The sequence below is a fragment of the Rhinolophus ferrumequinum genome, chromosome 6 (genome assembly GCF_004115265.2).
Source record: "Rhinolophus ferrumequinum isolate MPI-CBG mRhiFer1 chromosome 6, mRhiFer1_v1.p, whole genome shotgun sequence".
Taxonomy (NCBI): domain Eukaryota; kingdom Metazoa; phylum Chordata; class Mammalia; order Chiroptera; family Rhinolophidae; genus Rhinolophus; species Rhinolophus ferrumequinum.
This window is the reverse complement of record NC_046289.1, coordinates 72,353,807-72,377,132: the sequence shown is the minus strand read 5'-3', so window position 1 is coordinate 72,377,132 and position 23,326 is coordinate 72,353,807. Positions and strand designations below refer to the sequence as shown.

Below are 23,326 nucleotides of genomic sequence, written 5' to 3'. Positions count from 1 at the left end.
TCAATGAACAAAAGCAAAGGAGAGTCGAAGTTTTCCAAGACCTTTTGGAGAGGCAAGATGATGCTTTGGGCCATGTTATCACTGGTGATGAAACATGGGTGTACCAATATGACCCTGAAACAAAGCATCAAAGTGCACAATTGAAGTCAGCCAATTCTCCATGACCAAAAAATTTCCATCAGTCCAAATAAAAACAATGTTGCTAAACTTTTTTGATATCAGAGGGATTATTCATTATGAATTTGTACCAACTGGACAATTAACCAAGTTTACTATTTGGAAGTGCTGAAAAGGCTGCGTGAAAAAGTGAGACGAAAACGATCTGAACTTTTCGCCAACAATTCATGGCTCTTGCATCACGACAATGCACCAGCTCACACAGCACTGTCTATGAGGGAGCTTTTAGCCAGTAAACAAATAACTGTATTGGAACACCCTCCTTACTCACCTGATCTGGCCCCCAGTGGTTTCTTACTTTACCCAAAGATAAAAGAAATATTGAAAGGAAGACATTTTGATTACATTCAGGACATCAAAGGTAATATGATGACAGCTCTGATGGCCATTCCAGAAAAAGAGTTCCAAAATTGAAGGGTGGACTAGGCGTTGGCATCAGTGCATAGCTTCCCAAGGGGAATACTTTGAAGGTGACCATTGTGATAGTCAGCAATGAGGTATGTAGCACTTTTTCTAGGATGAGTTCGCAAACCTAATTGTCAGACCTCATACACTCAGGGAATATCAGAACTGCTCAAGCCCACCCATGCCTATATGTTTTACCAGAAATGCCTGCATGTTTTGCCAGTGAACACAGAGAGGTATTGGGAATGACAGTGCAGCAGCACAAGGCTGGAGTCAAAGCAAAGTCACCACTGCATGCAGTGATTTCCAGACCAGAGGCCAAGAACAGGAACTGTGGATTCCAGCTAGTGGTATGCTGGTAATGTTTAAAAATACTCCCACCTTAACCTCCCTTCCAAAAAAAAGGCCCTAATTTGTATTGTTTGCCAATTTCCATGGTTTAAATACTCCCACCACAGAATTTTCAAACTCCAACATGAAATCATTGTATATGCAGTTGTTAATGACAGGACACCATTATATAGTATTTCCACCATAAAGATATGATAAACATGAATAACTTTATAGATACTAGTAAAACATAGTAAAATAATTAGAAAGTGATGAGTTTTTAATATTATCATATTTTAATGCAATTTATGTAATTGAAAACGCATATTTAGTTGTAAAAGCCAGTATGAATGAATCACAGCACACAACTTACCCCAAACAAACATTTGGGGGAAACAAGTCACCCCACAATTTCAGATGGGGCCACTGTCACCTGCATGACGCAAGTTTTCTACCAGACTTGCCAAACCCCAAAAAAGAGTACAAGTACCCAAGGAACACTCCAACTGTGTGAAAACATCCTCTTTCTCCACTTCATGGGAACAATGGAATCATTCAAGACTTTAAAGTGAAGATGACTAAATTTTACTTAACTCACCTAAATTTAGGGTTGTTTTTTTTCTAGCAATATCCAAAGAGGTGGAAACATATAAGGAAGATTAGCTCAATTATTGAAAATTAAGAAGATTTTCGATGCATTTCTGGGAATCATGTGGGTAAATGTGTGATTCGCAACACTTCAAAGGAAGGGATCACAGAAATCAGAGGTCACGCAAACAGGTTATGCTGCTCTTCACAGCTCACTTTCTCAACGTGTAGAAATGATGCCCGCTTGCCCTCAAAACAAAAAATAATGAGGATCAGGGGGATGTAGCTCTCATGGGGGAAATGTTTCAGGGTAGAATTCCCAAGAGGTAAATAGTTTTCTACAAATCTCTTGACGATCTTTTTCTTTTTAAAAAATGAAGCTCAAAGGAGATCTAGTTGATACCGTAGTGATATAAAATTCAAGACCCTTAAGTAGAGAAGTCACAATCTATAAAGAACCTCCAAGGCAGGTGGTCTCATAAATTACTAAAATAGTCAATGTGTTTGACACCTGGCAGATTTAATTGAATTCTAGAGCAGAGATCCAGTCACCCATCACCACAAGCGCAGGAGATGTCCTGAAGTGTGCTTTCTCCACCTGTTGGACTATTCTACCTGAGAAAGACCAGCCTCCTCCAAGATTTTGCTGTTGTGTCCATGTGAGTCCAAGAAGGGCTGCATTCCTAAAGCCAGGTCAACTTACAATAGAAGCAAAGACTTCATTTCCAGACTTTAAAAGTTTCAGTAATCTTGTCAAAAATTGTATTTAGTCTGTCTCTTTCTCCATCTTCTTCCTTACCTCATCCTCTACTCACAAGTTAATACTTTATGCAGATTAATTTTTAATTAAATTTGTATTTCTCCAGATTTAGGAACTTTTTTCTTTGACTTGAATTTTAAACAATTATCTTTTCTTTTCTCTAATTTGGAGGAGGTAATAAAGTCAGGTCAATTTACAGTAGAAGCAAAGACTTAATTTCCAGACTTTAAAAGTTTCATATAAATAATAAATATAAATGATGCCTCAAAATCAGCATTACTGAGCAAACTCAGAGATGGGATCCTTAACCCTTTTTTTCCCAGTGATAAGCACACTTAGTCAACTTACTTGAAGGTTAAATAACAATAAAGAATAAATATGAATAAATATGAATAAAGAATAAATAAAGAATAAATATGAAGAATAAGAATAAAGAATAATTAATCTCTTATTAAAGTTTAGTTTAAATATAGTTTAATTTTTGTTGTTTCCTAAGAATTATAAGATGTTTAGTTTAAGCAACAAGAAAAATAACTAAAACACTATTATGAGGAAAAATTATTTTATTTATTTTTTCATTAATAATTTTTTTAATTAGTTTCAGGTGTACAAAACAATGTAATAGTTAAACATTTATCATTTATATCCCTCACACAATTATAACCCCCCACCCCCCATCTACTACCCCTCTGAGGAAAATTTCTTTTAGAACAAACCAGTCATCCAATGGAGTTTTTAAATAACATCTGACTCAGCTCTCTAACACCTTCAAAGAGTTTTTAAGAAATTCATTTGTTGGGAGGCAAATAGATTTTAAAATAAAAACATACTAAAGGTCAAATCCTATAACAATCAATGCTATTATAATCCAAATCATCAAAACCATTAAACTACTTAGGTCAATCAATAAATGTAAATAACATTCTGGAGCAAACAGAAAGCATGGGTAATGTCTTGGACTTTGTTTACACTGGGAATAGTCTCATGTTGCTGAAGTGTGTGTGACATAAAGCATGAGAAATGTGATTACACAGGCTAACAGAATGCAGGATTAATGGGAAATGGCAATATCCATTCAGTCAGCCAATCAGCCAAATATTTATTAATTAACTTACTATTGCTAAGTACTGGGGCAGGTGTTGTAGAAACATAAAAAGAACAAAATAGACTAAGTCTGTTCTGAAGGATGTTTTAACCCAGTAGAAGAAACCAATGAGCACTTAAGCAAATAGCTCTTATCACACTGTACTGCAATTGCCTTTTACAATATAAACTCTTATCTCCCAGAAGATTGTTTTCTAAGGGAGAACTCTTCCCAAAGGAGGTGACAGACAAAGTGAATCCTGAGGAACGAGGCTATGTTAAGGCGAATCAGTGTACATCAGAAGGAGGAGGTCCAGAAAAAAGGAGGGTATAGTACTCTGAGGAAAACAAAGGGTAAAAAAAAAAAAAAAAAAAAAAAAAAACTAGAAATATGTAAGGGTCAGATCTCAAAGATTCTTGTAGATCATGGAGGAAACATTTTGAGGATATTAAGTCAGAGGACCAACAATAGAAACAGTAATTATGACTAATTGTTCGTACTGTTCCATAACACCAGCATCTACTTCTTTGTGGTCCCTTTGGGGCACAGACCTATCATTTGAACTAACATTATTGTTCAGAAACGCCCTGTGCCTTGGATTCCAACACATACATGTAGTGTCTCCCATTGAAGGAGCCTTTCAGGGCACCTAGAAAGTAAGCAGCCTCTAAGGACTTGTCTTGCCAAGCAAACCTAGGTGATTGATGGAAAATGCTTTCTACTTAAAACATAGAAATCCTCTGTTTACCTCCTAGACTCTGGTCAGCAGATAAAAGCTTTCTCTCATCACCTCCCTGTGTTGTACTTCCCTTGTCTGGCTTCACCATTCATCTTAGCAGACTACAGAGAGACATGGGAAAGACCAAAAACACATCCCTGGACACTGTGGTGACAGATTTCATTCTCCTGGGCTTATCTCACCCCCCAAATCTGAGGACCCTCCTCTTCCTGGTCTTCTTCATCATTTACATCCTTACTCAGCTGGGGAACCTGCTCATTCTGTTCACTGTGTGGGCTGACCCAAAGCTGCATGCTCGCCCCATGTACATTCTTCTGGGCGTGCTCTCATTCTTGGACATGTGGCTCTCCTCAGTCATCGTTCCTCGCATTATTCTAAACTTCACTCCAGCCAGTAAGGCAGTCCTATTTGGTGGCTGTGTGGCTCAGTTGTTTTTCTTTCACTTCCTGGGCAGCACCCAGTGCTTCCTCTACACCTTGATGGCCTATGACAGGTACCTGGCAATATGCCAGCCCCTGCGCTACCCGGTGCTCATGAGTGGGAAGCTATGCACCATTCTTGTGGCTGGAGTTTGGGTGGCCGGCTTCATCCATGGGTCTATCCAAGCCACCCTGACCTTCCGCCTGCCCTACTGTGGGCCCAACCAGGTGGATTACTTTTTCTGTGACATCCCTGCAGTATTGAGACTGGCCTGTGCTGACACGACTGTCAATGAGCTGGTGACCTTTGTGGACATTGGGGTAGTGGCTGCCAGTTGCTTCATGTTAATTCTGCTCTCCTATGCCAACATAGTCCATGCCATCTTAAAGATACGCACAGCTGATGGGCGGCGCCGGGCATTCTCCACCTGTGGTTCCCACTTAACTGTGGTCACAGTCTACTATGTCCCCTGTATTTTCATCTACCTCAGACCAGGCTCCAAGAGCCCCCTGGATGGAGCAGTGGCTGTGTTTTACACTGTTGTCACGCCATTACTGAACCCCCTCATCTATACACTGAGGAACCAAGAAGTGAAGTCTGCTCTGAAGAGAATAACAGCAGGTCTGGGGACTGCGAATGAAAATAAGTGACTATGGGCTCAGGGACAACCTACACCACCGTGGCCACCACTCTTTTCAGCTATTGCTGCATGTGGTAAACATTCAACAAATAGATGTTGGTTTAGGCTTAATTGAATGTAATTCTGCTACGAAAAAGCTCTAGTGCTATATTTAACCTTTGCAAATAGGCTAGAGCTGTTTTACACTTTTATGACCCATCTCTCAGGAGAAAGCACATTCTACATAAATGTCGAATATGAGGAATAAATGTTCTATCTGGAAGGAGGGGGGATTATTCCAGGCCAATTTGGGAAACATCAGCAAAATGCTGTCCCATCACCCTTCATTGATTTGCTTCTCTCCTAATTTCCCAAACCTCTGGGCATTCAGGATTACTGTGCTCACGTCAAGGCAAATCCATCCTCCCCAAGCACTTGATGTAATCTCCGTGTGGATCCTCTGTGTTTCCTTCCAGCCCCTTTCTCTCCCCAAATTCTGTTCACTCTGTCTCAGGAATATTTCTCTGACTTCTAAGTTATCCCCTTGTGATCCCCATCCTCATCCATAGCATTACCAGAGTTTCCTTTCTAAAACATAGAACTCAATATGTCATTTCTTTCCTTTTCTTGTAAATATTCTCTGGCTCTCCATTGCATATAGATAAAGCCAGACCTCTTAGCTTGGAATTCAAATCCCCCACAGTCAGATCCCAACATATCCCATCTCCTCCACACATTTCCACCTCCCTCTTTTCCAGACCCCATTAATTTACCTGCCTTTTCTTTTTAACATTCCCTTTACTTAAGACATTGTTGTATCCGAAATACTCTTTTCCTTCTTTATTTTAGTAAATTGATGTTTTATGCTGCCTTCATGGCCCAGGAAAAATTCTTATTCCTACAAGAAGTTTTCTCTGATTCTCCCAATCAGAACTTATCTCCTCCTCCCTGTATTCCTACAGTCCTTTGAATTTTGTAATAGCACTTATCATAGGCTGGCCTGTGTTATAGTTTAGATCAGAGTCACTGGAGAACAGAAAGAATGTTTTATTGATATTTATGTTGTAGCCCTCTTTTCCCTAATATCTACTAATAGGCACTGTAGTAGAGATGGCTAACTGCCCACCAAACTAAATTCTCTCCTTCCTCTCTCATCAGAGAGCTGTAGCTAGAACATGGCTGCCCCACTATGGACATTTCCCAGTCCATCTTAACAGGTAGGTGTAGTTATATGTCTAAGTAAAGCAAAAAATGAAGAGAAAAAGACAGAGACCCTTTAAATCCCCTGGAAGTCACTACAGTTGGAGGCTGCAAGGGCTTGCAACAATGGGGGAGGGGCAACAGCAACAGCTGCCCATCTGTTTATCTGCATTTCTCTCGTCAGAAGCAATAAAATAGCCACTTGTGACATGAATAAAATAATGATAGAAATCAGAGCTAATGGATATGTCTTTTGTATAACACCTAACATTGGGGACCTTATTATTGTTGCCAGAGGAGATGAGATGCTATGAAGCCTGTCAGATCTTGGGGTCATACGCATGTTTAATCCATAAAACCTAACTACTCTTAGAGGTGTGTGTGTATCATTACTACTTTAATCAATAAACATAACTACTTTTGTGGAATGATTTTTGTGAAACACGGCTAGAAAGGTGCCAGGTGAATCCGTGAAACTAGATTAAATCATGAACAACTTAAATTATGAACCTGTACCTGTGCAGTCCCACTTCACAAACTACCTCCTCACACACAGTCTGGTTGCAATATACAAACCTGGACCCATAAAATTCAACAGTTTCCTTTCTGAAACCTAGTGCAACTGAAGTCATGCTTCCTGAAATAGTGGAAGCTGCAAAATACTCATACAAGGAAGATAAGGCTGTGAAAAGGTAAGACAAACATTTTCGCCTGGTTCCATCTACCCATACACACCTGGCCAGTTCTTCTCACAAACTTGTCACAAACAAGTTTTTTTCCTCCCCTGATTACCACTATTCTCCTGTGGTCCAAATTTGGCCTGCTACCTGTTTTTGTATAACCTGCTAGCTAATAATGGTTTTTTGATTGTTTGAATAGTTGGAAAAAAAAGTAGAATAAGTTTTATGATGCATGAATTCAAGTTTCAGTGTCTACAAATAAAGTTTGTACGGCCATGTCCATAATACAGCCATGTTCGTAATATGGCTACGTCCATAATACAGCCATGTCCATTTGTAATGTATTACTTATGGCTGCTTTCATGTACAATGACACACTTGAATAGTTACAATAGAAACTGTATGGTCCTCAAGGCCAACAATATTTATTATCTGGACTTTACAGAAAGTTTACCAACCTTTGCTCTAGACACTTCAACACCAAGGTGACTGGAGCTATAGAGATTATTACTAAAGTTTGGGGGCAGCGGGAACAGATCACATTCAGGGTATTATCTTAAGATATAGACAATTATCAGACTTTTGAAGGAAGTTTGGAGAAAGGGTTCAGATCATTTCAAAGATCAGACTAGCAGAAAAGAAATCAGACCAATCTGAAAGTATTCAAAGAAACAGGACTAAAAAATACTAGTAAAAATCACTGCTTAGGGAGCATGACTGAAAATATTGTAGATAGTTGGATTGGATGACTTCTCATGTCCCTCTAATCCTGAGATTCTGTTTCTCTTAGCCTATGTAGATCTATGTTAGCACCTTAGAAATTCAAAGAAATATGAGTTTCATAAAATGTGAAAGTGCCAATAAGAAAACATCTTTTGACCAACGACAACCACATTAGCTGTCCTTCCTTCTCCACCCCCAAATTTGCTTTTGGAAGATAAAAGAAATCATAGATATGTAAGCCTCAATAAGCCCTGTTAAGCCCCACAGACTTTGTCCCACCTAATGCTACAAAATTCTAAAAAATTAGAAACAAGGGAGTTTCCCAGGAAACAAAACCATGAATATTGGTCTTGTCTTATCACAAGAGTGCTGTTATAATATTCCCCAAGGTAATGGTCTCACCCACTGTAATTGACTCTGGGGAAAATAAAAGAAGTAACAGAACACAAGAGAGACAAACCTTAGCAGTTACCTTCAGTGGGAGCCACAACTGTTCCCTCAGTTTGTAAGGAAACTGGAAGAGGACGTCTATAAATAAGCAGGTAAATAATAGATCAAGTTTCAATAGTTTGGGCCTTCATTTTGATCCAGCCAGAACTGACAGATTGGGTCTTCTGCCATGATCTCTTCACAATAACTACTGCTGATCCCATTAGGTCCAAAATCATTGAAATCTTTCTAGAAACAGGTTTTTATCTCTCTTCTCAGATTGCAAAAGGATTTTCTACGGACACTGACACCTCCAGGTGAAGGTGGTATTCTCTTCCTCAAGTAGCACCTATCCTTGTCTGATCCCATTTTCCAGAGTTAAACATCACCTACAAGACTTGACCACTGATGTGGAGAGGTGCTGAAAAGAGAGGAAGATATTCCCAACTATAGATGACCACAGAGTGAGTTTCAGACACAGATAAATGATGGTCCAAACATGTGCAAAATGTTTCTCCACTCTCAGTCACTTTATTTCTCAATCTTTGCTTGTTTAATTATTCAATATATTTCTTTCTGTTCTCACAGAAATTTTTTTTTATTATTATTGCTCTGCTAAGTTTAACTATGCAACTACCATTTAGCTATTTTACATCAGGATAACACTCTCTCCCCAAGCCTTTCCTTGGATACATCGTTCTCCAAAACTACTCTTCTTCAGAGATCCATTCACTGTCTAGACTCAACGCCAACCAAAGCAGGTAAGAGCATCTGGAGTTCTGTGGTTGTTCCCACTTTTCTCCTTGCTGTTTGGTCTTTGTCAGGTCCCTTCTCCCACCTGTTAAGACAAGTTCTCTGCCCACAGTTTGAAGGATGGGTGTGAGTAAAACTGTAATCTGATTTCTGTGTTAATGAATGTTTTAAACACATAGTTCACACTCATTGCTAATAAGGGTTTTATATTTTAATGAAAACTTGTAGTCTCATTTCTTAGACTTAGTAACTCAAATCTTTCTCATCTCATTGTATTTATGTACATGTTCTTTGCAATGCTACTCCTCTTTAGATTATTTTCAGTTTTACCTGTCTCATTGTAAAATTCAGAAAATAGCAATAGATTATATAAGTTTCTAAATATTTGAGACGCTTTGTATAAATTAAAAGAAAGTGCTTTGAGTTGATTTTCAAAAAACAATTTTTTTTTTCTTCATGGCCATTTGAGAGATAGATGACTAGAGTTAGGTATGTAATTTGGAACCAAAATTAAGCAAACCTCATCTGCTGAAGTGGGGTCAAGCCTGTGCCCTTTGCCTCATTAGAAAAGGTGCCTAATCCCCTGGGCAAATCATCAATCACTAACCATTTTTTAATGATCAACATTGTTGATTTATAGTCATTTTGTGGTCCGCTAATGATTCCCATCTTTTTCAAACATGATCGTACTACATGACTTTTTATATTTGGTATCAGATCCCAATTCAGAAACACATTGTACCAATATCTTCACAGTCAAATTCTCTGTAAAATGAAAATATTGCTAAGCCCCAGCAATGGTCTATTTTTTAAAAAAACACTCGATGTGATAGAATTCCAGACAATGAAAGAAGATGGGCTACTTTACGGATTCATGGTAAAGAAAATTTTACTCTTGTTTGATTTTAGAACGTGCACTTAATTCTACTACATTTAGGTTTAGAAATAGGGGGCAGCAACTCCAGTTTAGAATCTTTGACAGAATGAACCACCAAACGCTTAAAATCATTATTTTGATCATAGACAAAGCTATGGCCTCAAGAACACTAACGATTGATATTTTAATGAATTTTTAAAACTCCTAATGCGCTAGCAACCTGAAATAACCCAATTTACTAAATTATTTTGGCTTATTTGTTGGAAGTAATGGTGAGTAAAATGTAGAAAAAGCACTAAACTGGAAACCATAAAGCCTAGTTGGAGTCCTTACTCTAGCACTCCATGGCTATGGGACGCCTCTGTCATTTAACTCCTTTAAGGATCATGAGAACACTACAGAGATGTAAAATACCATCATTATTTTGTGAGTTCATATCACCCTAGTCCACTGAGATTTCATAAGTGCCATGTTTCTTTCTCTTTGTGCCATGTTCTCCTATCTAGCTAGCTAGCTATCTCTATCTCCAGTTTTGTTATTGAAATGAAGTAAGGCATCTCAGAGCCACATCTGGGATATCAGTGACTCAAAGTAAGTAGAGGGTGTTCAGCCAGTGAATACCAAGTTTCATGCTTGGAGGTCTATGATACTGGCATGACAAATCAGAGGTTAAAAAAAAGTTGTCCTGTGAATCTTTATAACTAAATGAGGAAGAAAAATTGTTAAAGACACAAATAGAGGAAAACTTAATTGCAACTGGAATGAAATCACACCTAATAAAACAGAATTACACACAGAGCTACATGCCTTCCCATGATGGCTCTAAAACCTAAGGGCAAGGTTAGGAAATACATTCTCTCGGGTTGAACATAACAAGAGTCAGCATATACACATATCAAATCATTATATTGCACACCTGAAACTAATGTAATGCTAATGTAAATTATACCTCAATATAAAAATACAAATTTAAAAAATTTTAAGTTTAGGTTCTGTGAGATAATATGCTAATTTGTCAGATTTCTTTTTCATAGGAAAAATATCCCCAAAGGCTATGGTTTCATTATACTGTAACCAGTTTTGGACTAACCTGGCAACCTTATGCCAACAGTCTTTTTTTTTTTTTTAATGCCTATAAATACTCTCTCCGTCAAATGCTCTTGGTAACTCTATGTTCTAACTAGTTTGCTCATTCTTGAGTTAATAAATCTTTGACATATATTTAAAACCCACACAAGAATCAACACAATATGTGTGGATTGGAATTCCCTACCTATGGGAAATTTCCAGGGGGAAAAAATAGCTCCACAAGAATAATTCAGAGAACAGAGAATGTTCCCTAATGCAAATAAGAAGACAGTATGGAAAATAAATGAGAAAAAAAAGTATTAGGGAATCCCAAAAAGTTATGAAATGTGCTGAAAAGAAGAAAGCTATTAGAAATAATAAAGGCAATCTAAAACAGATATAGACTCAGGAAGGAAATAATAACAGTAAAACTTTGTCCATGTATCCCCACTACTGTCCAGAAGAAAAAGGTATTGTATCTGAAGGGAAGATTGAAGTATAAAGATAAAGGTACTGTGTAATTCACTAGGTGTAATTAATTGAGAGTTGTTGAAGCTCCATCAGATTCCTTTTGCCCTGATTCAAAATTCAGAAATATACACCTGATTCCTAATTTGATTTCCAGGGACCTTGATATTACATAGTAAGTGGTTGCCCTGGGCACTTACTATGGCACTCCCACACCATTTCAGTCATGGGAGTGAGATCTCCCACTGTAGATTAACAAAAGTGTTGTTTGGTTTACAAGTCATTCTCTCAGGTATTTGAATAGAGTGAATTGATTTCCCAATGCCTGATTACCCTGGGGAAACCTGACCAAATCAGATTTCTAAATCTGCAGAGTTTAACATCAGACCTTTTCTACCTCAGAAAACTATAGCATCCCATGTCTGCCAGACCAGAACAGCCACCTGACTTCTCACTATGGCTGTCCCTCTTTGCTTCCTTCTCTCCTCTCTTCCTTTACCATGTCCCAAGGCAAAATTATTATGTAAAAAGAAACCAAAATACATAGCACTAAGTACCAACCACAACTTTACTTATATGCTTACTGCCTCATGGGCATTCTTTTCTACAAAGAACTTGAAGAGTAGACTTATACAGCATCAAGCACTATTACATGTAACTAATCATTTAATCAAAATTCTATTCCATTCTCTCTACTACAAAAAAGGGAAAAGAATTTTCTCATTTCCTTTCTGCATACTCCCCACTCTGTATAAGTTTATATCTTGGCAGAGATAAGAATGAGCTAGTGGCCTCTGGGAGTTTCTGAACTGGCAGAGCATTTAACAAAACAAATATCCTTTCCACCACGTGTCATTCCCAGTAAACCTTTAATCTTTGGCAAAAGTACTCTAGGTGCAAACATTTTCTGTCAAGGTCCAGAGAGTAATTGTTTTAGGCTTTGCAGGCCAAATGCAACGACTCCACTCTGCCATCATAGCATCAAAGCAGCCTCAGACAACATATAAGTAAATGAGCATGACTGTATTCCAAAAAACTTTACTTACAAAACAGGCCAGCTCCTGCCATAGAACATATTTTCTCCCTACTTGTCATCTCTCCACATAAGAGAGAAACTTCCCTTCCCCTCACTTGGTTTTTACAATCTCTTTCTCTAATTTCTCCTCACCTTCCTCTCACCACCATGCTAATTCCTGTTTTGTCTATTCTCTAGGTAGGATCTCTCTAGAGGATGGAAAGAGTCAACAGTACATTGTTGACTGAGTTCATCCTGACAGGAATTCCCTACCCACTCAGGCTAAGGACATTTCTTTTTGTGTTCTTTTTGCTGATCTACATCCTGACTCAGCTGGGGAACCTCCTCATTCTAATCACTGTCTGGGTAGACACACAGCTCCATACCCGTCCCATGTACATTTTTCTTGGCATTCTCTCCATCATTGACATGGGCATCTCCACCGTCATTGTCCCTCGTCTCATGATGAACTTCACTTTAGGTGTCAAACCCATGTCATTTGGTGGCTGTGTGGCTCAGTTGTATTTCTATCACTTCCTGGGCAGCACCCAGTGCTTCCTCTACACCTTGATGGCCTATGACAGGTACCTGGCAATATGCCGGCCCCTGCGCTACCCGGTGCTCATGAATGGGAAGTTATGCATCATTCTTGTGGCTGGAGCTTGGGTGGCCGGTTCCATCCATGGGGCTCTCCAGGCCATCCTAACCTTCCGCCTGCCCTACTGTGGGCCCAACCAGGTGGATTACTTCTTCTGTGACATCCCTGCAGTTTTGAGGCTGGCCTGTGCTGATACAACAGTCAACGAGCTGGTAACCTTTGTGGACATCGGACTGGTGGTTGCCAGTTGCTTCTCCCTGATCCTCCTCTCCTACATACAGATCATTCAGGCCATCCTGAGAATCCGTACAGCTGATGGGCGGCGCCGGGCCTTTTCCACCTGTGGAGCCCATGTAACCTTGGTAACGGTGTACTATGTGCCCTGTGCCTTCATCTACCTGAGGCCTGAAATCAACAGCCCCCTGGGTGGCGCAGCTGCCCTATTCCCCACAGCCATCACTCCTTTTCTCAACCCTCTCATCTATACTCTGCGGAACCAAGAGGTGAAGCTGGCCCTGAAGAGAATCATAGGAGGTCCTGGGACTACCAGTGATGTTTGAAAGTGCCTGTCCCTCACTGGGGACACCTTCGCATTTACAATTATTCTAATGTTTAGATTTCAGACAGTTGTTTTTTTTTTCTTGATTTTTCTTTTTTATGTAGCCATACAGTATCAATACATCAAGATCAAACACAGTTTTAGGTAAAATACTACTTTCCAGCAGTTCCTTAGTGTTCTTCCCAGGTAAACAACTCAGCTGCTACAAGAGTGAAGAGTGAGACAAAAGCCACTCAGAAGAGAGCAAAGCCTGGCACATTTAGACATCCAGAGGATTGACATCTAGGCTGGAATGGTCAAGCCCTCATAGGATGGACTATAGGTTTTTTGATGGGAGAATGTTCTTCAGTTCTGTTGCAATTGGATATATACCTTAGGAGCTAGTGCTAGAAGAGAAACTATAGATTCCCTGCTGTGTGCATTTTAAAAGGCCTGGCTTGGGGAACTTCCTGAGGCCAGTATGGGATATAAAGAGGAGCTAAAGTCCTTACTCTACCTTGCCTGCTGAAGAAATAAACCTTTTCTTAAACCGGTACTTTCACAAACCAAACCAAATTAAACAATCCAAAAAAGAATGCAATAAAATATTTTCAAATGTCCCAGTAATAATTCCCCCACACCCAAAAGTAAAGCTCAATATGAAATTTCCCATTAAAAGAAAATAGGGCAATTAATCAGGACACCAGGATAATTTATCCAAATTAGTATTTCATGTCTATTTAGATTCATGAGGTTGACAAGCTTCCAGTGAGTTAGGCCAGGGCTTAATCAATGTGGGCAAATTTCATGCTATAGCTCTCGTTTTAACCCTTTCACACCTCCAGTCTTATCCTAATATGGTTCTGCCTCATGCTCCATTTTTTATATTGGATGGTTGCTTTATCCATGTGATGAAATCATGTTATCAATAGAGCAAAGTCTCTTGGTCATAGCAGAGAGTCATTAGTTTGGTCATGTGAATATTCCTCTCCAAACGACTCAGAAGTTCACCTATTGATCTAGGAGAAAACTAGCCATACTCCCTTCGATGAAGCAAACATACACAATTCCTCAATATTCTATACTGAAAACAAACAATGCGCTAGATATCAACTCCCTCGAACTACAAAATTACTTATGAAATACCTTAATCTTTCAAAATAGTTAACAAATAAAATGGTTGAATAGTTAATTACAAAAATAACCTTAAATCTGTAGCTTATGAATCAAAAAGTTTCCAAAGGCTATTATATATCTTGTTCCCGTTTTCCCAGGTGCTTAGCACAATTGCTATCATAGCTGTTGTTTTAAAAATTAATAAAATAATATTATCACATGTCTTTATTCAGTTCCATGGATGGAGTATTTTAGGCTGAATGATCAAGTCAAACAAAAAGAGCAGGATTTTGGTAAGCCATGTGGGGGTTCTTATTTAAGGGGTGCAAAAAGGGAAGGCAGTAGGAGGCAGGGGAAACTGTTAATCACAAGGGCTGTTGGCGAAGTCATATAAGAAACTTATATTTGCTTGTGACTCCGAGGGCTATTATCTAGAGCATGTGCTTGCATGAAAGGGATAGTGTCAGTTGAAGGTCACCTGGCCACATAGAAACATGCAAATAAACAGTACGACATGGAAACCATGAAAACCTAACTGTCATCTTACATTTTCTGAGGAAGAAGGTTTATTTTCTCACTGGGAGGTGTATACTAGCTTATTTCTGTCTCGAACGGAGATGCCAATGACACTTCCATGACTGCCACACGAGGGATGGGCTCCATTCTGCAATTTGGGGATGCCCTGTTGACCAATTTTCCATGTATTGTCCCCATAAGACGATGGTTGTAAGTGTAACTCTTCTATCATTGTCTTTGTAAGTGGGCAGGGATTTGTGTCTATTCTATTCACCACTGAATCTCCAGCACTAAGAAGAGTGTATGAGCATAGCAGGTGTTCAGTCAGTATTTGTTGCATTAGCGAATTAATACAGTTAAATCTCTTTTCCTTTCACTTTATGAAAGGAGACCATGAGAACCCCCATTTTATCCACCTCTTCTTTACCTTGCACCTCTCAACTTCTGTAATCTGTACTTTTTAATTGTAAGAGTTGATCAAATTTATATTCTATTCTATAACCATCAGTAGGCCTTTATTATTCTGTTTATGGTGATTCCAAATACGGAAAACCATTAAAAAGCATTTACCTAAAGGGTATCACATTATGACTATAAATGTTATTCCTATAGTCAGTTAAGATGTGCAGCATATTAAGTGAAATGTCAGGTCTAAATTGTCCCAATCCGAGTGAGTGTGGGTGGGGTGTGAGCGTGCCCTGCGATGGAAGGGGTGTCCTGCTCAGGTTGGTTCCTACTTTGTGCCCTGAGCCACCAGCATAGGCTCCAGCCCTCAAGATATAGTACTGGAGTCAACAATTTGGTAAATCATTATCTTACTTGTTTTTATTAACCTTTCTTAAACGTCTGTATCACTCACAATTATTTCAGTGTTTAATATGAAGTATTTGGGGCCATTATTTAGAAGTTTGGTGATGTTTTTTTGACTAGAAATATGATGTGGGTACTTAACTCTTGTTTATATCAATTAGCCTATGCTAAAATTGGTTTCATTATACATCATTTTGCTTAAAGTCATAATTTCCAAGAACCTATTGAGGATGTTAAGCGAGAACTTACTACAATATATACACCAAAAACATACATGCATAAAATATAACGTGTGTGTGTGAATGAATGCCCACTCCCACACTGTCACCTACAATAAATCAACTAATTTTTGCCAAGCTGTTGAGAGGCTTATTTTTGTTTTGATTTATCTAACTAATAGAGAGATTGAGAATCTTTTATTAGGTTTACCTATAATTCAGAATTCCTCTTCTATCATTTGTCTGTTTATATCACTTGCTTATTTTTTTATTGAGTTGTTTACTTTTCCCTATCAATCCATGAGAGCTTTGCGTATTAGAAAAGTCATCTGTTGATGATATAGTACAACTATTTTCTTCCAACTGTATCACTTGTTTGTGTTTATTCTGTGTTTTTTTATTCCAAATTGTTTATTTTTGTGCCATAATCTTTTCCTTTATGGACTCTGGGCTTCTGTCTTGCTTAAGAAGCTCGCTCCCCACCCCAAGATTTTCTAGAGTCCTTAATTTTTTTGTAACATTTTTACAATTTTGTTTTATTCATTTATATCTTTATTTCATCTGAAATTTATTTTTGCATATAGTATGCAATAAAAACATAGATTTATCTTTTCTCTTATAGAAAAACAATTGCCACTTAAAAAACAAAAGAAAGTGAGCCAAACCAATGGCAAAGATTTTGTCCTTCTCGGCCTGAAACTTAAAAGTAAACTCATGGATCCTAAACTTTTCCTACCGATTTCCTCAGTGAAACCCTAGTAACCAAAAGACCATACAAGGTAGAGATGACAGAATAAAAATTAAAAACATTACAGTGACGTAGAAAGGGGTTGCTTCTAAAAGCTGAAAGCTCTTTGGAGGAGATAAAATACCAGGCAGACAAGGTAGCAGACATCTTCCTCTCTTACCTTGTCTGTCCCTTCCACAGTATAGTTGCCACAGTGTAGGAAGTGTTTCTGCACACTGAGGATGCTCAGTAGATGTGATGGATTCCTCTCCTGATCCCTTTGGACCAAAGTTTAAGTATCTCAAAATGATAGGTGAAACGGAATAAGTTAGGAAATCTGTCCTCAAACAAAATAAGTTAGGAAATCTGTCCTCGGTAAGCTTTATGCTAATTATAGCCTCTGGGTTAATTTTCTTGTACTCTCAGTAATCATTTTGGTCTTTTCAATATTTCTCTGCATCTTCTGCTAAGCTAAGAAGACAGTGTTCAAGGGGGCATGACCAGCATGGTCAGAGAAGGGATCATGTCGCTTCATTGGTCTGCCCCAGGCCAATGTCACTCCTATCTCCTGATAGTGACACTTCTGCCCACTGTTGGTGCTTGACAGTTCTGGGACTTGTACCTGTAAAGGAGGATTTCCCCTACAAACCCCTCTCTGTCACAAGCCCCCCTCAAATGAGAGGGTGCTAGGAACCCAAACACTCAGAGCCACTCATGGTCAGCACCCTTGAGAGTTTTATTAAAGCAGCAGGTGGGCAAATGGGCTCAGCAGACCCCTGGAGCATAACTGCCCACACCAGGCTCACAAACCTCTCTCTGACCTTCTCTTCCACCCTAGGGAGTGAGAGCTTGAGGAGAAAAGGGGCCAAACCCTAGAAAAATATTTAGCATTGGTGTTCTCTCTCTCCCTCTCTTTCTCTTTCTCTCTCTCTCTCTCTCTCTCTCTCTCTCTCTCTCTCTCTCTCTCTCTCTCTCTGTAGGAAAGATAAGGCAATTAGACTGGGCAAGTACTAAAGGTGTCAAAGGAGGCTGGTGACAAGCCTCTCTCCCCTCTGCCTCCACTATCCCTCAGAGCAGGTTTAGGGGCTAGGATGTAGGGAACAGAGAGGTAGTCCAGGCTCTGGGGGAGAATCTAGACTAGCTAGGACCAAACAGGGCTTCCCAGTGGGAATGGGGTTGGGGGGTGCGGGGCAGAACCACAGTCGTCCTTGATGAGATGCTTAGAGATGATTCCTCCAAGAGAATTGAATGTTTCCCCACACAGACCACCCTCACATCCCCCCACGGGTTAATGCCTTAGTAGTAAGTGTGGTGACAAGGCCTCTGGGTAGAGATTACATTGAGTGACTTTGAAGATGATGAGGTGGCAGTCACTCGCAGTTGGACCCTTGCAGAGGGTTACCTGTGTTAGGAAACAGGCTGTGAAAAAGGTCTTGGTCTTCTTACAGCTATTCTCAGTGGCCAGCCCTCGAACCATCATCATCACGTCACAGTAATATTTGTACTTATCAGAGACCTTTGCTATGGGTCTGTCAACATGATGACGAGGAAGTTGTGGGTCTCGGAGAAGCCAGACTCGTCCTTTAGGAGGAGCAAGAAGAGGATCCATGTCAGAAGCATGTCTTCTGTTAAAAAAAGGAGAAAAGTGACAAAAAGGAGAAATTTGTCTATTACCTCAGAACACCAGACCTTCGTGTGTTCAAAGCCCCCAACACAGGATTACAAATGCTTTCTACTTGTCTCCACTTATACTCGTTCTCCTGCTCTCAGCCCAGAAAATCACTGTAGTTCATCCTCCTTCCATCATCCATCTTTCTTTTCTTCTCTCCAGGTCCTTCTTTCATTTTCTCCCATCCCATTGCCAGGGGCCAGCACATTCTTAATCATCCTTCTGAAGACTACACTTATGAAAGAAATTGGAGTAGAGGGATCTGTCACTCAATGAAGTGGGCACCTGCCACCCCCTTGTGGTCTTACATAAGAGGGCAAAACTGAATCCCAAGTGATGTTTGGTCCTCACTCAGACAGTAACATTAATTTATACAGTGATTTACGGTGATTCTTTGAAAATTGTCATGTGTAGGTGACTATCTGGGAATCTTATTAAAATGAAGATTCTGATTCAGTAGAGTTGGAATGGGACTTGAGATTTTCATTTCTAACAAGCTGCCAGGTGATTGATGCTGTTGGACCAAGGCCACACTTTAAATAACAAGGCTTTAGAGTTTACAAAGGCCCGTCACATATATAAGGCCATCACCCCATCCGTGAGGTAAGGCACGGAGTATGGTAAGCCATTTTTAGTAACTGAATTTCCGAAAGGTTAAATGAAAGGCCCAAAGCCATACAACATCTTGGAGCTGAACACAAATCTTAGAACCTCTGGAACCAAGGGAAAGTCTCTGCTCTGCTCCAATTTAGATTAATCCACCAGTCTACTCTATTACCTACGAAAATAAAGCCCTTCCATTGGAAACCTGCTTCATGTCTGCACAGGACAAAAGCTTCACCAATTTCCCTTTTCATGTTCATTTTGCTTACTCATAAGAACCTCATTTAGCCCTTTACACACTCCTATTTTTCTTTCTTCTCTCTAGGGCCAAGGAAGAGTCACCATGTCTACTTCCACCCCCCCAGTGAAAGACCTCACATACCCAGTCTCAAATAACCTGTATATGCTCCTTAACTTGGCCCCAGGCTCAAGCTTCTGGAGAATTAGGTCCTAGGGATTCTGTGGCTGGAGCGGTTTCTGAGCCTCTCTCCTCTTAGGCTGTGTTGCTATAGCACCCAGCTGTAAGAAGCTAGGACCTGCATGGGGTGGGGCTGTGTAACTTGGGTACTGACCCATCATTTTTGATGCTGCAGGATGCTGAGACTCTCTGACACCCAAAGCACACCTCATTCTATGTTCCATTTAATGAATCTAAACATCAAGAGCAGAATTTTCCTGGGGATAAAAGACCTCACAGTGCATGAAGTATGAAGAGAAGCAATGGGAAGAAGCCTGGACTCTTGGTCCCCCAAGGCAGTTTTGTCTCCACTTTCTGGACCTTTCTGCCAAAAGTTATATAGAGAAGGCATTACGATAGACTCAGAGGGTCCACTTGCCTGCATGCAGCCAAGCCAAAAAAAAAAAAGACACGAGCAGGAGTTTGCAGCAAAGAAAGTAAAGGTTTATTTAAGGAGTTGGTGCCAAGCCCAGAGACATAGGTGAACTAATGATCTCAAAAACCTGGCTCTCTGGTGGCCTCTAGCAGCCAGGTTATGTCAAGGGCAAATCATTAATCACGGTTACTATGGGAGTTGGTGTCATGGGCTCTACTGATTGGTCGGGGCTAAGGCAGGGAGCGATTGATCACAGCTCCAGGTCTGGTGCCAGTCATGGCATGTTCTGTCTGGTTCCCAGGGGACGTGGTCCATGGGACCGTTCTGCTTTCATGAGTCTGGAGCTGAGACATAAAGGAGGCCAAGGTGTTAGCTTTGTTTGACCAAAACCTTATTCTAGTTTGAGGTTTGGTTATTGTATCTTGGTCATGGTTGATAGATCTGAAGCTTTATTCCGAAGTAAGTTTGACACTGACCAGAACCTAATATCCTAAGGGCTTAATGATTAAAAGGAGCGGACATACAGTATATGTACAGGTAGGAGAATCTGGGGAAAAAATGCAAGTGAGTTATATTTCTATCAAGCTAAACAAATCTAGTTTGGATTAAAGTAGAATGCATCCTAAAGAAATGAAGTTCACGTGCAGTTACACAGGGGTCCCTGTTTCCTCTACAGAGAAGCTGGGCAGCTTGGAAGGACAAGATACAACTACAACAGCAGAAATGCCCCAACCAATTTTGACCCAGCACAAGCAACAAGCCAGCCTCCCCCAAACCCTAAGCCCCCTAAGTAGCCTCAAGGTTCTCTGACTCATGGGTCTAGCAATCAAAGGTTCTGGGGCAATAGCATTTATGGTTTTCCAGAGAGGAAAGAGAAGCAAAAAGGAAGTGAAAAGAGGCTGAGACACCCTTGAAGAGGAAGGGTAGGGCCTGGGGTCTGGGGAAAAAAACAGGAAGCTGGTGATGTTGGCAAGTGCTCTATATTTAATACCCTCCTGGCTACTGTGACCTAAGACCCTGATACTTGAACACCTCTCTTCCTTCTACCCCCAGCCAGGGCTTTATTTTCCAAATGTCTGCCCTAGAACCACCCTCCAGAACAGCTCTCCTAATGCTTTGGTAGCTTAATCTTTGCCTGACCTCAACAGCCTTTGTCATCTTCCTGGGGCCGGCCATTGTCTTTGTTTCTCTGATCGTTTTTTCTTTTGGCCTAAACTCTCAGCCCTTCAGGGCCTCCTTCTTCCAAGATCCAGACATTTTCATGTGATTCAGGCCTCACCTGACCTGTCATAGGCCAAAGGGCAGGAGCCATTATTCCCAGACCATGGTATAGAACACTGACGTAAAGAACTATTTGGAGAATCAAGGTTTGAAATATACACATTGTGTCGTATGATTAAGTAATTTGCCTGTTCTAGGTATCTCATATAAGTGGAACCACACAATATTTGTCCTAACTACTTTTTACTTAGCATTTTTTTAAAAACAAATTTTATTGGGGAATATTGGGGAACAGGGTGTTTCCCCAAGTCCAGTTGCTTTTTTCGATCTTCAGTTGCAGGAGGCACAGCCCACGATCCCATGTGGGAAGTGAACCAGCAATCTTATTGTTGAGAGCTCGCGCTCTAACCAACTGAGCCATCCGGCCGCCCATCCAGAAGCTCAGTGGCAGCTGGTTGTCTTCAATCTAGTTGTAGAGGGCGCAGCTCACTGGCCCATGTGAGAATCGAAGCGGCAACCCTGTTGTTCAGACCTCACGCTCTAACCAACTGAGCTATCCTGCCTCCTCAGAATTTCACTCTTTTTTTAAGGTTTGTGATTTCATTCTTTTTTAAGATTTGTGGACAAAAAAAAGGGGTTCTCTGGAAAGTAACTTGACAGGGTGATCTGATTCTAAATTTCTGACTGGGCAGATCATAGTGGGTAGTCATGCTCCAGGCATATATTTTTTAGTAAAAGGTTTATCTTTACTTTAAGCAAGCTTGTCCATTGTTTCTGTGCATCTAGGTTAACACACCTTTCAAAAAACCACCCTCAAGAAAGCATATAACATTGTTAACTATCCTGTAATCCAATATCTGCCTTGCTTTCTCCCATCCTCATGTAATCTTCCTGATATTCCCTCCTTAATTTCAAACACATAAAAGAGGTTGTGAAATTGTTATTCTCCAGAGCATCTAAGATCTTGCTCCCTGGCATATAGTGTCAATGTAGTTCAAATAAACTTTCATAAAAATTCTCTACAGGTTTGATGTTTCTTATGTTGACAGGTTGAATAATAGTCCATTGTATGACTATACCACATTTTGTTTATCCATTCGTTAGTTAATGATGATTTGCATTGTTTCCACTCTTTGGCTATTATGAATAAGTTGTTATGAACATTCATGTACAAGAATTTTTGTGAAAATATGGTAATCTGAAACTTGAAGGATAAGAAAGAGTTAGGCAAGGCTAGCATTGTCAATAAGGGTGAGGATCCAGGGACACAAGAAAAGCTATAAAAAAATAAAGTGGGGCCAGGTCATCCAGATCTTTATAAGGACTATAGATTTCGCTCTCAGTATCATATCAAAGCCACCGAGAGAATCAAAGCTCCAAATTGAGGTGATTTGACTCGTGGGGTTTTCTGTTTGTTTGATTGTTTTTAATTTTTCAATTACATTTGACATACAATGTTATATTGGTTTCAGGTGTACAGAATAGTGATTAGACATTTATATAACTTACAAAGTGATTGCCCCAATAAGTTCAGTTCCCAACCAACATCATAGGGATTGCAAATGTTATTGACTATATTTGACTTGTGTTTTAATAGTGTCGCATTTATTGCTATGTAGTGAATGGATTGTAGAAGGCAAAACACAGTTAGGAGGCTGATTAGAAGACTGATGCAGCAGTTCAGGTGAGGGGTGATACTAGCCTGCATTAAGGTAATGGTAGTGAATATTGCAATTTGTGAATTCATTCAAGAAGTATTTGTCTCAGACACAGACAACAGTTTAGTGGTTACCAGAGGATAGGAGGGGCGGGGGGTGATAGATGAGGGTAAACGGGGTCAAAAACATGGTGATGGAAGGAGAGCTGACTCTGAGTGTTGAACACACAATGTGATATATAGATGACGTATTACGGAATTGTACACTTGAAACCTATGTAATTATACTAACCATTGTCACCCCAATAAATTTTAATTAAAAAAAATTTTTTAAGTATTTGTCTCCTCCATCAAGTTTAAGTTTTGAAGAAAAACAAGCAACAATGCATTTAATAATTTCATTGGCTTGTTCAACTTCGAGATGAGTTTCACTAAATGATGCCCTCTTTCTAGAATTTTCAGGTTTAGAGTTGTGTTTACAACCT

The 23,326-nt window shown here is 39.8% G+C and overlaps 2 protein-coding genes and 1 gene segment (V, D, J or C); 2 read left to right on the top strand and 1 right to left on the bottom strand.

Moving 5' to 3' along the window:
- The window catches only part of LOC117023612 (T cell receptor alpha variable 1-1-like), a 29,047-nt gene extending 11,928 nt beyond the window's left edge, over positions 1-17,119 (bottom strand). Inside the window, exon 1 of the V gene segment in view lies at positions 17,040-17,119.
- On the top strand, positions 4,197-5,153 carry LOC117023610 (olfactory receptor 10G2-like). Its single transcript, XM_033108618.1, has one exon. It carries the CDS (start codon positions 4,197-4,199, stop codon positions 5,151-5,153), a length of 957 nt encoding a protein of 318 aa, XP_032964509.1.
- LOC117023611 (olfactory receptor 10G3) lies at positions 12,552-13,493 on the top strand. Its single transcript, XM_033108619.1, has one exon. It carries the CDS (start codon positions 12,552-12,554, stop codon positions 13,491-13,493), a length of 942 nt encoding a protein of 313 aa, XP_032964510.1.
- Positions 17,120-23,326: the final 6,207 nt, after the last annotated feature.

Coding starts and splice junctions, on each gene's coding strand:
- LOC117023610 (XM_033108618.1), top strand. CDS start 4,197: ATGGGAAAGACCAAAAACACATCCCTGGACACTGTGGTGACAGATTTC.
- LOC117023611 (XM_033108619.1), top strand. CDS start 12,552: ATGGAAAGAGTCAACAGTACATTGTTGACTGAGTTCATCCTGACAGGA.